Source organism: Cajanus cajan, chromosome 8, assembly GCF_000230855.2.
Source record: "Cajanus cajan strain Asha chromosome 8, NIPB_CcT2T_4, whole genome shotgun sequence".
NCBI classification, from domain to species: domain Eukaryota; kingdom Viridiplantae; phylum Streptophyta; class Magnoliopsida; order Fabales; family Fabaceae; genus Cajanus; species Cajanus cajan.
In genome coordinates this window covers 29,893,957-29,909,582 of record NC_138524.1, presented here as the reverse complement: position 1 = coordinate 29,909,582, position 15,626 = coordinate 29,893,957, and the positions used below count along the sequence as shown (strand labels likewise).

The 15,626-nt window shown below is 31.9% G+C and overlaps 1 protein-coding gene across 2 annotated transcripts; it reads left to right on the top strand.

The window, feature by feature from the left end:
* Positions 1-11,544: 11,544 nt before the first annotated feature.
* On the top strand, positions 11,545-14,864 carry LOC109789486 (uncharacterized). Of its 2 annotated transcripts, XM_020348448.3 has the most exons (5): positions 11,551-12,409; positions 12,503-12,560; positions 12,761-12,844; positions 12,961-13,096; positions 13,828-14,864. In XM_020348448.3, the coding sequence occupies exons 1-5, from the start codon at positions 11,815-11,817 to the stop codon at positions 14,089-14,091; spliced, it is 1,137 nt and encodes a 378-aa protein (XP_020204037.2). In that variant the 5' UTR covers positions 11,551-11,814; the 3' UTR covers positions 14,092-14,864. The 2 variants fall into 2 exon arrangements, with proteins under 2 accessions (XP_020204036.2, XP_020204037.2); XM_020348447.3 differs by having other exon boundaries at positions 11,545-12,560.
* The last annotated feature ends 762 nt before the right edge of the window (positions 14,865-15,626 follow it).

Sequence of the window (15,626 nt, the reverse complement as noted above, 5' to 3'; positions counted from 1 at the left end):
GTTTGTAGAATTTAACTTTTTATTTAATTTAATTTTTATTTATCATAATTATTTATGAATTAAATATTAATATTTTAAAATAAATTATTAATAAATAAAAATAAATTTTTGTTATAATATAAATTATTTATTATAAATATAAAATATAATTTATGTATTTAAAGATATTTATATATACTAATTTTAAATATAACTAGTACTTTAACTTGTGTAATGCACAAGCATGTTTATTATATATAATATAATTAAAATTTACAATTAATTATATATAAAATACTATATTTAAATATATTAATTATATTTAAAATAAGTATATATAAATATTTTTAAACATATAAATTATAGTTTAAATTTATGATAAATTATTTGTATTGTAAAAAATATTTTTTATTTATTGATGATTTATCCTAAAATATTAATATTTAATTAATATATAATTATGATAAATAAAAATCAAATTAGATGAGAGGTTAAAAAATCTTTACAAATTTTTTTATGAAAGAAAAATTCTTAAAATCAGTGTAAGATAGAGATTGGTGTTTAATATAATAATTTATTTATATATTCCATCATAATATATATTTAAATATATAATTTATTATAAATTTTAATTAAATATAATAAATAAGTTTGTGCATTTCAAATCCAAAAATATCCATCTATTAAAATGTCATGCGATGTCTCTTTTAGGCCTGCAGAGTAATTGAGCTGAGAAGAAAATCTTCTAAACATTTTAATACAAATATAATTGATAGAAAAGAATTCAAAATGGGAAAGCTCCAGGAAAATATCAAAAAAGTTCCTTGGTTTGTAACATAATCATGATTGTACAGAATGGAAATTTAAAAAGTAAGAAAGAAAAAAGGGTAATGCTGGAACAGTTTGGGAATGCAATAATTTTAAGGTAGGAACAAGGAAATGAGGATCATGTGCATCTGAATTCCTAAAAGAGAAAAACAATGCTGTAAGGAAAACAAAGAAGCAGAGCGTGTGTTACAAACAGGCATCGAATATTCAAGCATTTTCATTTTGTCATATTTATCTTGTCACTCATTATCAATCAATAATAATTGAATTAAAAGGTGGGTTCATGATCACATGGAATGTCTCGATCGTGGGCTAACGAATCAGTTTAAGTCAAGGCTTGACTACAAAGCTAGGTAACAATTGTTTTTTTTTTTTTTAATATTTTTTTAAGTGAAAAGTTTAATAAAGTAAGGCACGAATATATATATATATATATATAGATAGATATAACATATAGAAGTTTGATTCTAACTAATAGAGACACTTAATCAGTTATGTTATTATCACATAACATGTAACAATTAGGTTTGGATAAATTTATTAAGAAAAAAAAGTAATTTTTAGAACCTAAAAAATGTTTTCTTATGAGATAATAATGTTTTTGTTTTAGAAAATAAAATTTTAACAAATATTTTAATATGTGAAATTTACACAGGTATTTATTATAATAATATTATTAAACTTTATAATAAGTTATATATATAAATAAATATATATTTTAAATATATAAATTATATTTAAAATTAATATATATATATATATAAATAAATAGTTTTAAACATATAAATTATATTTTAAATATCAAATATATATATAGTGATTTTTTAATTTGTTAATATTACATACATTTTATATTAATAATGTATTATAATCAAATTTATTTTAAAATATCAATGAAAACAATCATAGTAAAATATTATTAGTCGTTTAAGATACAAGAGAAACTTTTGTTAACAAAGTATAAATCCAAAATTGTCACGTATTATTACATTTTTTTATGCTCCTTTTTTGTTTAAAAACTTCTTTTTCTTTTAAAGATAAAAATAAACACCAAAAAGTAGCCTATAGTATGAGTGGAAATGAAATCAGATTTCTAAAGTAAAGTTTGATATTTGAATCTTATAAATGAAAATTCAGCCAACTTTTTATAGAAATTAATTATCAACAAATTGATAAACATTTTCACTTATAATATTGTTTAGAAAAATACAAATAAAAATAATTCACAATATACAAGAAGAGGAAACAAAAGTATACAACAAGAAAATGTTAAGAAGACATGAAAGAAGCAATAAAAATTACGAACAACACAATAAGATAAGGAATTTAAACTCAAATTCTAATTAAAAAAACAGTATCAACACAATCTTTAATATTTACTTTGCATTATATTCTATGTATTAATTAAAAGATACATCTCTTCAATTAGTTTGAAAATAAATCTCATCAAACAAAAAATAAAACTCGTATTTAATGGAATTCACATTAATTTCATCATAGAATATGTAGAAAAAGAATATTAAAAAAATGTGTTAATGATATTTCTCCTCGTTATCTATACCTATATATAACGGGGATACAAAATTATAACATTTTTTTCTATCTCTATATTTTTTTCATCTCTACATTTTTTTCCCAATATTCAAACTTGAGACCTTGAGATTTAAGGATTAACCACAACACAAATTGGTTCAATAAATATTAGTAATTTTTAAACATCTTTATTATATAGAGATATGGATTGTCTTGATCCTACTAGTCAACATAATAGTGATAGTGTTTAGATAATTTGTACAACGTTTTTAAACTTTTTTTGTCATTGTGAAAAAAGAAAAAGACATTTCTTTCTAACAAATCAACATTACTCACTACTGCAAAAAAAAAAACATTGGTTAAAATATAAATTTTAAATTGGTTCTAAGATTAATGTTGATGTGTCCTAAAAATATCAATGTTGATCTAAGTGATGTATAATGAGATAATTATTTTTACAGCATACATTAAATTGATTAAAAAAAATATTTTCTACAATAGTTAAAGTTATAATTAATATTCTTTCTACATCGGTTATAAGTTTACTAATGTAGAAATCACATTTTATATTGATTAAAGTTTTTAATTAATGTAGAATATTGGTTAATCCTTTAACTATGTAGAAAACATCGGTAAAGAACAAAATAGTCATGGAGGATGTAACTAAATAGCAAGTTGTATCTCCATAATAAATTTAACCATTTGCCAAATGCAATTCGTGAACACCCTTTCACAACACATCAACTACCATTACCATGTTTGTAACATTGTGTGTTTTATGTTTTTATTGCATGATAATATATGTTTCATGTTGCTATGTTGAGTTTGTGTATTGTTATTTGAGCTCTAAGGGTTAAGGAATATTTGAGAGCTAAGTTGTTTATAGTTAAGTTGAGGTCAAAGTTGACCAAGAAATGGGTGAAGTATATAAAACTTTTAGAAAATATGAATTTCATAAGTTCATTTCTCTGAATTCTAGAGAGAAGTTTTAGAGTGATAAGTTATGGAGCCAAGGAAAACCATTTTTTCTTTTAACTTCCCTAGGAGTATCTAGATTTTCCCTTGAAGTTGAGACCGAGTTGTAGAAATTGAAATTCAAGTTGAGGAGCTTGGATTTGTAGAGAAAAGTTGTCCCTTGAGGGTTTTAGGAGTTCTTTCATTCTTCTTCTTCTCCTTGCTTTTGAGAAGCAATCAAGATAAGGAAAGTTTTTTGTTTGATTCCTTAAGTGGCTTAGCCCATTGGTGGTCTATATGTTAGGATTAGACAATGATTGTTGAAGTTGTGAAGTTGAGTTTTGAGGGAAGGAAACCTAAGGCCTAAAGATGTTGAATTTATTAGATCTTTATCGCATGTTGAATTCCTATTGTTTAAGTTGTTTAGGATAAATTTGATGGTTTGTATGTTGTAAAGAAGGTTGATTGGATTTGTTGAGAGGAGGTAAGTTCCATGGTGGAACTTTGAATTCTCGCCTAGTGGGATTGCATGCTCATCCATCGTGTAAGCATAGTTGACGATTATCCTCTTCTCTCTCAATGATGGGAATGTCGCCTAGTGAGAAAATGAATATGTGGGTTACTCTTTCTAGAGCTCACCTAGTGAGTTAGAGCATGCACAACAAGAGGACCCACATAGAGTCCTTCTCGCTCAACGATTTGTGATCGCTTGGCGAGAGGACTCACAAGAGGCTTTGCCTACTCAGCGAGCTGTGGCTGCTTGATGTAGTGTCCCAAAGTGGGTTAAGCTCATCTAGCGAACTAAATCTCACCCAACAAAGGGAGCCACGTATGACATTCTTCATGAGCGAGAACAACTCACCCAAAGAGAAACCCTAAAGGGGTTTGGGCGCCCAACGAGACCATGGTCACTCAATGAGATACTCCTATTTGGTTGATATGTTTCTTGAAGTTGAATCTTGATGAGATGTTCATGTTTTAAGTTGAAGTATGCTACTTAATATTATTGAAGATTAACAAATAAATAATGATGTATGATGAGATGTATGTTATTTAAGTTGAAAGATGAATGTTAAATGATGTTAAGTTATGATGCATGCATATTTTTAAGTTGAAAGTTGCATAAAAACTAGAGGAAAGAAAAATTATTTTAAAAATTAAAATATCTCATTGAGCGAATATTGTGACACCCTCTACCCCACATACCATAACACAAATAAAAAAAATTGAATAACATAATTTTTTTTTCATAATTGAAATACCAAACATGTTTAAATAGAGGGTATCACGTCCATAACTTAAACAGTAGCTTAATCAGTGGAAATTACAAAGAAATAATATAAGGTCTTCCTAAATAATTTAATAAAAACATTCTAATCTAATTCTATCTATGCCCCGATGTCACATGTCCTATCAGAGCAAATCCCAACATAGAAGCCTAAGTTTCATCACCAACATCCTCAGCCTCATGCTGATAATTACCTGTAAGACAGTCAATGAAAAACAACACAAGAAAAAGGAGTGAGAAACATCTCACTCATCTAAGACATATCAATTTTTCATATAATATTAAAATGCACATGTATGGAGACGGACTACATTTTATTATGCATGTGGCGCCAATATCATATCACATGGCATATTGCCGCAAGCAATACACAAAGAGTAGTCTAGGAGTACATGCCGGGTCACACCCTCTGCGCACTCTCACTAGAAGGGCATACTACCAGAGTCTCATCGGGATAGCTAAGCCGCGCAAGATATATCCCATGCACACAATGGGCGAGACTGAGACTTACAAACCGAGCTATCCCCAAGGACTAATCCCCAAAGCTTTTACACTAGGGAGTCTTCTCTAACGGTGTATTCCTTATCGTACCCTTAAAAACATTTATGCACATGATGCATGTCAATCAAGACTCGATGTTTTTTTCATATCATATTATCATGTTTCATTCTCATATCACATTGTCATGTCTCATTATCACATCACATCATCCTGTCTCATCATCATATTCACATTATCATATTATCACATCATATTCACAATTTTTACAGAGAACTTTAATTCATATCAAAACTCATCTATTTGCGAAATTAAATACATATTCATACATCTCATACAACAAGGAATACAACAGAACAATCCGAAGGTAAAACAAAAAATATTAGAAATATGCCTGTTTCTAATAGGGTTTCCGCAGGAACCCACAAAGCACTCTAATTCATATCAAAACTTGTTTATTTGCAAAATTAGACACATATTTACACTACACAAATATCAAAGAATACAACAGAAAACTCAGGGGATAAAATAGAAAATATTTAAAATTTGTCTATTTTTCATAGGGTTCCCACAAGAACCCACAGAGCACTGCAATTCATACAATAAACATCTTACTCATATAATTACCTCTTACAATTACAAATGCATTCCCTTAGGTTTTCCCATTGGAACCCATAGATATATTAAAATTATACATTTATATTTAGAGAACATTCAAAATTTATCTATTTCTCATAGGGTTTCTCGTAGGAACCCATAAAAATCTCAAATCATACAATTAATTACATACAAGAGGAACAATAGGTGAAACAGATATAATTGGGGAAAACCCCTCATACATGAGCATACAACAAACACAGGATTGGAGGCTAGTCCTACTACCCAACATACATTCCCACACCTAGAGCAAGGTTTCTCACTCTCCCCTTACCTCGATAAGCAGGAGCTGAAACCAAAACAGGATCTTGCTAATCTCCTCCTCTGAGTTCTCCTTGGTCTTCAGAGAGTATAGAAAAAATGAGGTCAAAAGTGAAAAAATGTGTTTTTAGAGTGCCAGAACGTTCTATTTATAGGCATCAGATGTGGCCAGAACAGCCCATTTCGAATCCGGAACGACTCGTTCTGCTCTCATTTGTCATGCTTAAATTTCATATCCAGAACGACCCATTCTCAAACCAGAATAGCCCGTTATGGGATTCACATTTTAACCTACACGTCATGTTTCGAACGACCCGTTCCCAAAGTGGAACGGCCCGTTCCGGGTTCGCATAATGCTCATAAAATCTTGAGTTTGAACGGCCCATTCCAATCTAGTCTTGGTAGGCCATTTCAGTAGTTTGGAACGGCCCGTTCCAGTTTTGAAACGGCCCGTTCTAGGCAACTAAAAAATTAAAATATTATCCCAAAATAATTTTCATAAATATTTATTATTAAAATACTCATAATTACTAAAAACCCTTAAAACATTCTATAAAACCCATTAAAATAACTATAAGAAATTAATCTCCACAAATATAAAATAAATAATATTTTAACCATTATACTAGTAAAAAATTCGGGATGTTACAATTCTTCCCTCCTTTTTGAAATTTCATCCCCGAAATTTACATGCAACAGAAATGGGTAGACTCCTTGCATCTTGCTTTCTAATTCTCATGTAACACTTCCTAAATATTTCCCATAAGAAACTATACTAGTAAAAAAAAATCTCGTGTAACCGCACTGCCTCGTTGAAGTACATCTCTATCAATCTCTCTAAAGAATATCTAATATCAACAAGGGTAAGGTGAGCCATCTTGGTGAGTCTATCCACTAACCAAATAAGATCAAATTTCTTAAGCATATCAAGCAAAACTACAACTAAATCCATAGATATAAAATCTCACTTCCAAACTAGGACGTCTAAAAGCTATAAAAATCTTAAAGACTTGTAGTGTTTCACCTTAGACTTCTGGCATACTACACATGAGTACACAAATTTCCTCTATTCCTCTCTTCACCTTAGGCCACCACGCTTCCGATGCGCCACTCTGATATATCTTAGTAGCTCTTAAATGAATGCTAAGAGTACTCTTATGTCCTTCCTCTAAGATCATCTTCCTAAATTCAAGATTACTAGGCACATAGATCCTATCATTGAACTCCAAAACACCATCAACTTCCACTCGCAAAGGGCTATCTATACCCCTACCAATCCTCTCTACTTGGTTCACTAAGAATGGATCTAACTCCTAGGCTTCTCTAATCTCATCCATTAATTCACTAGGTACACATACTCGATCTCAAAGTCTTACCACTTCATCTATACCTAAGGTAAACACTTATCCATTACCTTGTCCTATAGCCTCATATCTTGTCACCAAAATGAATCAACTAATTGTGCTCCTCCGATTTTCCTTTGACAACCCACTAGTTACTCGAGTCATTCCTAGTCTCGTACCACTAGGAGTAATCTCACAAGTCAAACTTAAATTCTTAATTTGAGCCCAACGATCCATCTCTCTAATTATAAGGGAAGATAAATATAGAGGTTTCCTACTCAAAGCATCGATCACCACATGGGCTTTACCTAGATAACAATTTCAAAAGATATTTAAGGCTCTAACGATTACTAAACACCTCAAGCTTAGAATCATATAGGTAGTGTCTCCAAATCTTAGTATAAATATTACAACCGCTAACTTAAGATCATGGGTAGGGTAATTTCTCTCAAATCCAACTTAGAAGCATCATAATATACCACAAAAGACTTACTAAAATTTGGTAATATTAACACTAGTCAATCTTTCCTTAAGAGTTTGGAAACTACTCTCACACTTTCTATCCCACACAAAGACAACACTCTTCCTAGTCGACCTAGTCAAAAGTAATGCTATCTTAGATATTTACCCAATAAATCTCTAATAATAATGAGCTAACATCCAAGAAACTCCTAACCTCATTAATAGACTCAGGTATTTCCCACTTAAGTATAACTTCTACCTTAGATAGATCTACATTATACCTCCACTAAAATTTAAAAGACCTAGAAAACTGTCTTCATACAACAAAAAATCATACTTAGATAACTTAGCCTAAAGCTGTCTTGGATAAATCCTCACTCTCAACTCCAATCTAATGATATCACACCTTGAGGTCAACCTTACTAAACACACAAACATCCACTAATTGATCCATAGGGTCATCTATCCTCATATCAACATACACACATGACCAATCATATTAGAATACCTACTTTAAACCTTCATATATACCATCTCTAGGCATGTACAAATCAATCACCGTTTACTTCATATAGCATGTACATGAACCAACTTTACCACATAGCATCATACAACCTTAAACAACCTCTCAATCCACATGAAAACATCTCAGAACATCATGACAAAATCAATTTTTATTTTTGCATTGCCTAACAACTCAAAAATATCATTACACCATACATATCCCTTCAACAACTGTCAAAGAAAATTATACCTAGAGAGTTATACTCATCCAAAAGATCTCAAAACTATCTCAAAAGAAAGCTAAGAGAATAAGCTATAACTCCTATGAAGAAATGAGATTTTAAAAAGATCATCTTCTTAGCTAAAAAATTCAAAAACCACCATAGATATATTCAGAGCTTATAGCTACACCTTTGATCACCAAAGTAGTTATAACTAGAGTTCTAGACCTCCGTTTTACTTGATTCCAGTTCCATTGGAAAGATAACGTTCAAGGCTAAAACTTTTGTGAAGACCATAAAATCTAAATCTGTCAATACGGTACTCATACTGACACAACAAAATTGCAGCGAAAATATCCTCTACACCAGACAGCAATAGTGTATCAATATATCTAAAGCCACAAAAATACCTCAATTCTTCCAAACTCACACCTCAAATTCGTATTCAAGCTTCTCACTACAATCCTGAACCAAAATAATTCACATATTTAGCACAACAGACTTAGAAAATAAAACTCACATGCTACCTAAACCATAAAAAGTTAACATGTAAGCACCAACACTCAAGGAAAATACCAACATTTCAATCTCTCATCAAGGATACCAAAACTCCAATTTTTAAGATACAATCTCCTTTGATTCAATCGCTACAACTATAGATTCTAGAAACTCCATCAACCATAAACTCTCAACAAATCAATGTCTCACCCAAATTTAAGGTCCCAATAGTTTCTAATTGATTAGTACAATATCTCGTGTACTACTACTCGTACATATGCTTGCAACACAAGCGAAAATGTGGTCCTTTAAAATGCAAAAATCTATAAAAGGAAAGGAATGTGATGTACGAGAAAGGGTTAGAGGATGGTCAATGTCAATAATTGTAATCTAAATTTAGTAATTACTACTTTCTTTTATACCAATATTTCACCCAAATATTACCGTTGAAGTAAATCAATAAATGAAAAAAAAAATTGGTGTCTCATAAGCAATGATTAATTTCAAATTTCCCCCATTTTGTTATAAATCCATTACTTTTGTAACCACTTTCTTCCCCTACCCCTCCTTCCTAAGAACTCAATGGCAGATACAAAGTCAATACATTCAACAAACAACTTAAATATAGTCCGGCATTAACACTCCTCCCATGATCCAGTGTCACTTGGATGCAAAAGTTTCTATAAACCGTAACACATAGTTCACAATAAAGTTTACTAGACCATCATAAAGGCCCTATGAAAAGGTTGAAAAATGTAATAGACTAGTAGCAGATTTATGGAAATATAAATAGCACATTGCTTTGGGAAATCAATGATATTATTTCCTTCAACCATACATCACTTTACATAAAACGTAGACACTTTGAGACATCAAGGAGCTAGCTCATCATGTCACTAAACCTACATGTTTTTTACATATATAGCAGACAACAACCACAAGAATTATATGAAATGAAGTGAAAGATTAACTGATTCATTAACTAAAGTGGGTGTGTAGGTGGTACCTAGGATGCTGCTCAAATAAAGGGCCATCTAAGAAATCTACTGGATAGTGTAAAATTATGACTTTAAGGGGAATCAAATTTTTAACCTTTCTTTATTTTCCTTTTCATTTATTCGGTTTACTTTTTCCCTTGAGATACTCTATCCTTTACAAAAAATATAATTCTTTACTTTGTCTCTGTGATTCTAATACGAAATCTTCCAATAAGGAGAGCTACAAAGGCAAGATAGACATTGATTTGGCTAGATATATGTGATCATATACTTGGAACCTTTATACAGGACTCGAACCTTAATATCGTAATTGTAATTTCTATTAATTAATAAGGAAAAAAAAAAGATGAGATCATATATTTAAGAGGAAATTGTAACTGGCAACGTAAGTTAGCCAAGAAAGTGAGCAAATTGTAACTGCCAATTCGTGATGGGGTTGCCAAGATAGAATAAAGTGGAAGAATTTGAGTAGGGTCCTACACTTTTGGGGCATAACGTGTTTTAAGTGAACATGTCATTCAGCCAACCTGTAAGGATTAAGATTCAGATTTCTCAGCTTAAGAGATATCTTCCATTTTTTTTCATGAATTGGCAGTAACATAAGGACCACTGATGATAACATATGCAACTCAGTTTACCTGGAAAGTACACAAATAAGAAGTTGGACAGAAATATAAGACCAAAAAAATTGAAAAGATCTCACTTAAGTGTCATCAAAACCCCACCAAAAGTCTCACTTGATCTCACCCTCTTATTATATTAGTTACAACTTACAGCTTACAACACCATTCAAACCAATCCTAGAACAGACTTACTTTATGCTCAGTGCAAACTTTGTAATGCATATAAAGTGTCTCATGTGCTTTTTCTACCCCCCCTTACCGTTTACTCTCTCTCTCTCACACACATACAGCTAGAAAGAGAAAGAGATTGAGATTCCATACAGCTAAAAAGACTAGACCAATGATTGGTCCTTTTCTTGTATTTTTACGTTCCGAGTTCCATCAGTTCCTACCTAAAAAAATCCTAGGGAAGAGAAGCATATTATTACAACAAAGTTGAGATGGGGGAAGTTCCATGCAAGTAAAACATGGTTGATGACTCCAACACTACACAATATTCCACCCAACCCAGCGAATCCCCCAATAAGCTTCCTTGATTCCCTCCAAAATTGAAGCCTCGTAATTCTAATTCCAATATTCAGCCAAGAAATAATAACTATTAACTTTAAGACCTTGTGAAATGATCTAGATAATTAGAAGCATATGATTTTATTTGAATAAACTTCTTCATAGATTAAAATTAATTTATGCATAAATTAAAAGTGAGATTTTTGAAAAATTAATAAGATAAAATTTCTATGAATTAGTTTCCATATAAACTAATTTTTCCTTATAATAGAGAAGTTTATTTCATTTTCTTTTCTTATTTTTCACTCTAAAAGTGCTTCATAAGAAGTATACCTAAAGATGCCTTATGTCATATTCACCCCTCGTGGTTTAGTTTGCCTAAAGTAATGCCCCTCACAAGAGGTTGTATGGCAGATTCCCACCTTCCCATGTTATACAACTTCCTCTTTAACTATCCCCCACCATCCTCACATTTTATAAAACCCCACATCCCTCCTTTCCCTCTCCTTCAATCCTTCATCACACCCATCATTTCTTCCCTATTATCATTGTTCCATTATCCTTAGTTCATCACACCCCCTAATCCATTAATCCTCTTCCTTGTCATCACCCCCAACAAAGTACACATCCCAATCAAACCAAACATAAATAAGCAACAAAATGTGCAGCTCCAAGACCAAAGTGACTCTAGGCATAGAAGCCACAAACACAGCCACATCTCCTGTGGCCAGAATCAATGGCAGGCCAGTCCTTCAACCAACATGTAACCGAGTTCCTAACCTTGAGAGGAGAAATTCAATAAAAAAAGTGTCACCAAAATCTCCTTCTCCCCCATCACCACCAAACAAGACCTCATTGACACCTCCAATTTCTCCAAAGCCTAAGTCCCCAAGGCCTCCAGCAATAAAGCGAGGCAACGAGAGCAATGGACTGAACTCAAGTTCTGAAAAGATTGTGACCCCAAGAAACACCACAAAAACTCCATCAACTCTAGAGAGGAAAAAGTCCAAGAGTTTTAAGGAGGCATCATTAAGTTACTCTTCCTCTTTGATCACTGAATCCCCAGGGAGCATAGCAGCAGTGAGGAGAGAACAGATGGCACTGCAGCATGCAGAGAGGAAAATGAAGATTGCACATTATGGAAGATCAACGTCTGCTAAGTTTGAAAAAGTTGTTCCTCTTGATACTTCAGCCAATCTTACCTCAAAGACAAGTGAGGAGGAGAAGAGATGCAGCTTTATCACAGCCAATTCAGGTAACCGAGAGTTCAAATTAGAATATAAATTTACTCCCACTTTTTATACATTGTGCAATGTTCTAATCTCATTGTTTCTTTTTATATATATAGATCCCATCTATATTGCTTATCATGATGAAGAATGGGGAGTTCCAATTCATGATGACAAGTAAGCCAGTTCTTAAGTACTCTAATATTGATCTCTAGAAATGGAATTTTGTTTTAGTAATATTATAGATGTATTTAAATGTAAATATATATTAATGAAGCAAAACTGCAATTCTTATTAAAAAGCAACATCATTATAAGATCAAACAAAAGATGTACAGAGACAACTGATGATTGGCAAAAACATTGTTGTGTATACAGGATGTTGTTTGAACTTCTAGTTTTAAGTGGTGCTCAGGTTGGATCCGATTGGACCTCAATCTTGAAGAAACGCCAGGATTTCAGGTTGGATTCTGCTAAGAGGAACATTTAAATGCATCATTGCATAGCACAGCTACATGCACCTTTTTCTTACGGGGTCCCTTAAATGAAACAACTAATGAATTTTAAATTATGCACAGGACTGCATTTTCAGAATTTGATGCATCAACTTTGGCCAACTTGACCGATAAACAAATGATGTCTATTAGTTTGGAATATGGCATTGATATAAGCAGAGTTCGAGGTGTTGTTGATAATGCTAACCGAATTTTAGAGGTGAGCAAGAATTATGGCCTTTTTCCTCTCTCTCTTTTCTAATTGGTCTCTCTTCATTGCACACATTATGGCCCTCCAGAGCATTAGTTTGCGCGAATTAAGTGAATATTCTTGACAGAAAAAACAGATTAGTTAAGAGTATCAATGATGAGAAGTAAAGTGTAACAATAATGACCTTTTTCTTGAACAGAACTGCATTTTGTAAATTTCTCTTTAATCCCATTGACTAGAAAGTTTGTGTATAAACAAACTCCAATAGGAGATAAATTTTAATGTCTGACCCCATATGAATTTTTTGACACCCTATGTTAAATTTTCCAGCCGTATCAACCTTTTGACACATAAAAAATAAATAAATTATACTGTTCATATATTCTTATTAAATTAACTAATGTGTGCTGTACTCGCAAACAATTCTTTTTGAAAGTATTGGGTAGGGACTGAAATTACGTGTCCTCTTTTCCTGTCTAACAGAAAAACAAATTGTCACTACAAAACTTTTTCTCTCTTAAATATCAACATTCTCTCTCTCTCTCTCAATTGCTGATTTCTTTTTCTGACGTGTTATTTTTTAATTGAGGAGACATAGAAAGAGACAACTAATTTAATTCCGCGTTGGACTAATTTATTTGCAGTTTAGGTGATAACAAGTTATGTGGTGAATAAACCATCAAATTGTGCCACATAGTTATAGATTTTTAATATTCTCTTTCTAAATTGTGCCATTACAGATTAACAAGGACTTTGGTTCATTTGACAAATATATTTGGGGTTTTGTCAATCACAAACCCATCTCCACGCAATACAAGTTCGGCCACAAGATCCCAGTGAAGACGTCAAAATCAGAGAGCATGAGCAAAGACATGATCAGAAGGGGCTTTAGGTTTGTAGGTCCAACAGTGCTACATTCATTTATGCAAGCAGCTGGACTCACCAATGACCACTTAATCACTTGCCATAGACACTTGCAATGCACCTTATTGGCATCTCAATAGTTCCAATTTCAACTAAACAAGAGATTGACCCGGAAGAGATCAAGACCAAAATCATGTGTGCTGAAGAGCAAATATATATATGTAATGTACTAACTATAGTATTTTGTGTAAAATATTAGATTAGACTAGATAGGGGAAAAAAAAGTTTTCTGATTTATGAGATGTGTGGATTTGGGTGTGGTTAATTTGCAATTGATAGTTTAAGAAAAATGATTATTAGAGAGAAGTGAAAGGTTTAGGATGGTGTTATTAAGGACATGTTTGGATGCATGTCTCATCCACATCCAAACAAGAATCATGTCAATCCATGAAAGAGTTACTCTTTGTTAATGTTAAAAAAGAGTGATGATTCACCTTCTGGATTTGGTTGCAAAACACACACTAGGTAGTGAGAGGCTTAGGGGACAGTGAGCATGTGCATGTGCTATTGTGAGGCAAGGGCATGTGTGGTGTCAGTTTGCTTTTTGGTTTTAGTCCATGTGAGCAATCAGGCTTTTTCATTATTTATTATTCCCTGTAACAGCCTGTGTGGGATACTTGCATAGGGGGAGTGTAGGACCACATTCCCCTTCTTTTCCTCTTTATGGGGTTCTTATCTTTCTTGTATTCTTTAACTTTTTGGCTTTGGTGAATGTTATAGCACAATATGTTTTAGAGTTGGCGTGGGGTTTTCTTGAGTGGTTTTCAATGCACTTGTCATGTGCTGCTGTACTATTTGATTACTAATATTGCATATATTTCAAAATGTCAACAAGATAAGTATCTTCTAGTTCTCTCACGTTTCCCATTTTCTTGTGAAAGGAACAATCTTTTCCTATTCCTATTACTTTCACTATCTCCTGTTTGTTACTTCAAAGATTAAGGAACTGTGAGACTAGGAATTTAATGAGCGGTTACAGACATAATAACTTAACCTAACACTCAAGATAGTGGCTTCTAGACTAGGGTTATTTAAAAGAATAAATGCATAATAAATGAAAGGTTGTTGACAACACCTAAAATTGGTGAAAAATAAGAAATTGACAAGGTATTGTTAACCAATTTTGGAATGCAAACTAATCAGCACCAATCTATCTATACATGTAAACTATACTTTGATTAACATCAACCACCAATCAAAGTATAAACTTTACATTAACTTCACATCTAGTCAAATTTAATAAACTTAATTATTCTTAATGAATAATTAAATTGCTCACATTAAAAATATTTGCTAAAGAAATATTAAAGCAACACTAATGTTATTGATGTATTACACAACTTTAAACTAAAAACATTTCGCTAACCAACCTAATTATATATGTATTCTTTAAGTCACTTATGGCTATACAATAGTAATCTTATATGAAGATAATAAACCCAAATATTTTTTAACATTAAACTTCTACATGCTTTACCTAAGAATGTTTGAAGTTATAAAACAACTTATGTAACGTAGTAAGTTATTTCAGAAGGCCTAAAAGCTCAATATGGGTGATTTAGTAGTCCAGAACGGGCCATTCCCAAACTGGAACGGGTCGTTCCAAACTACTAAA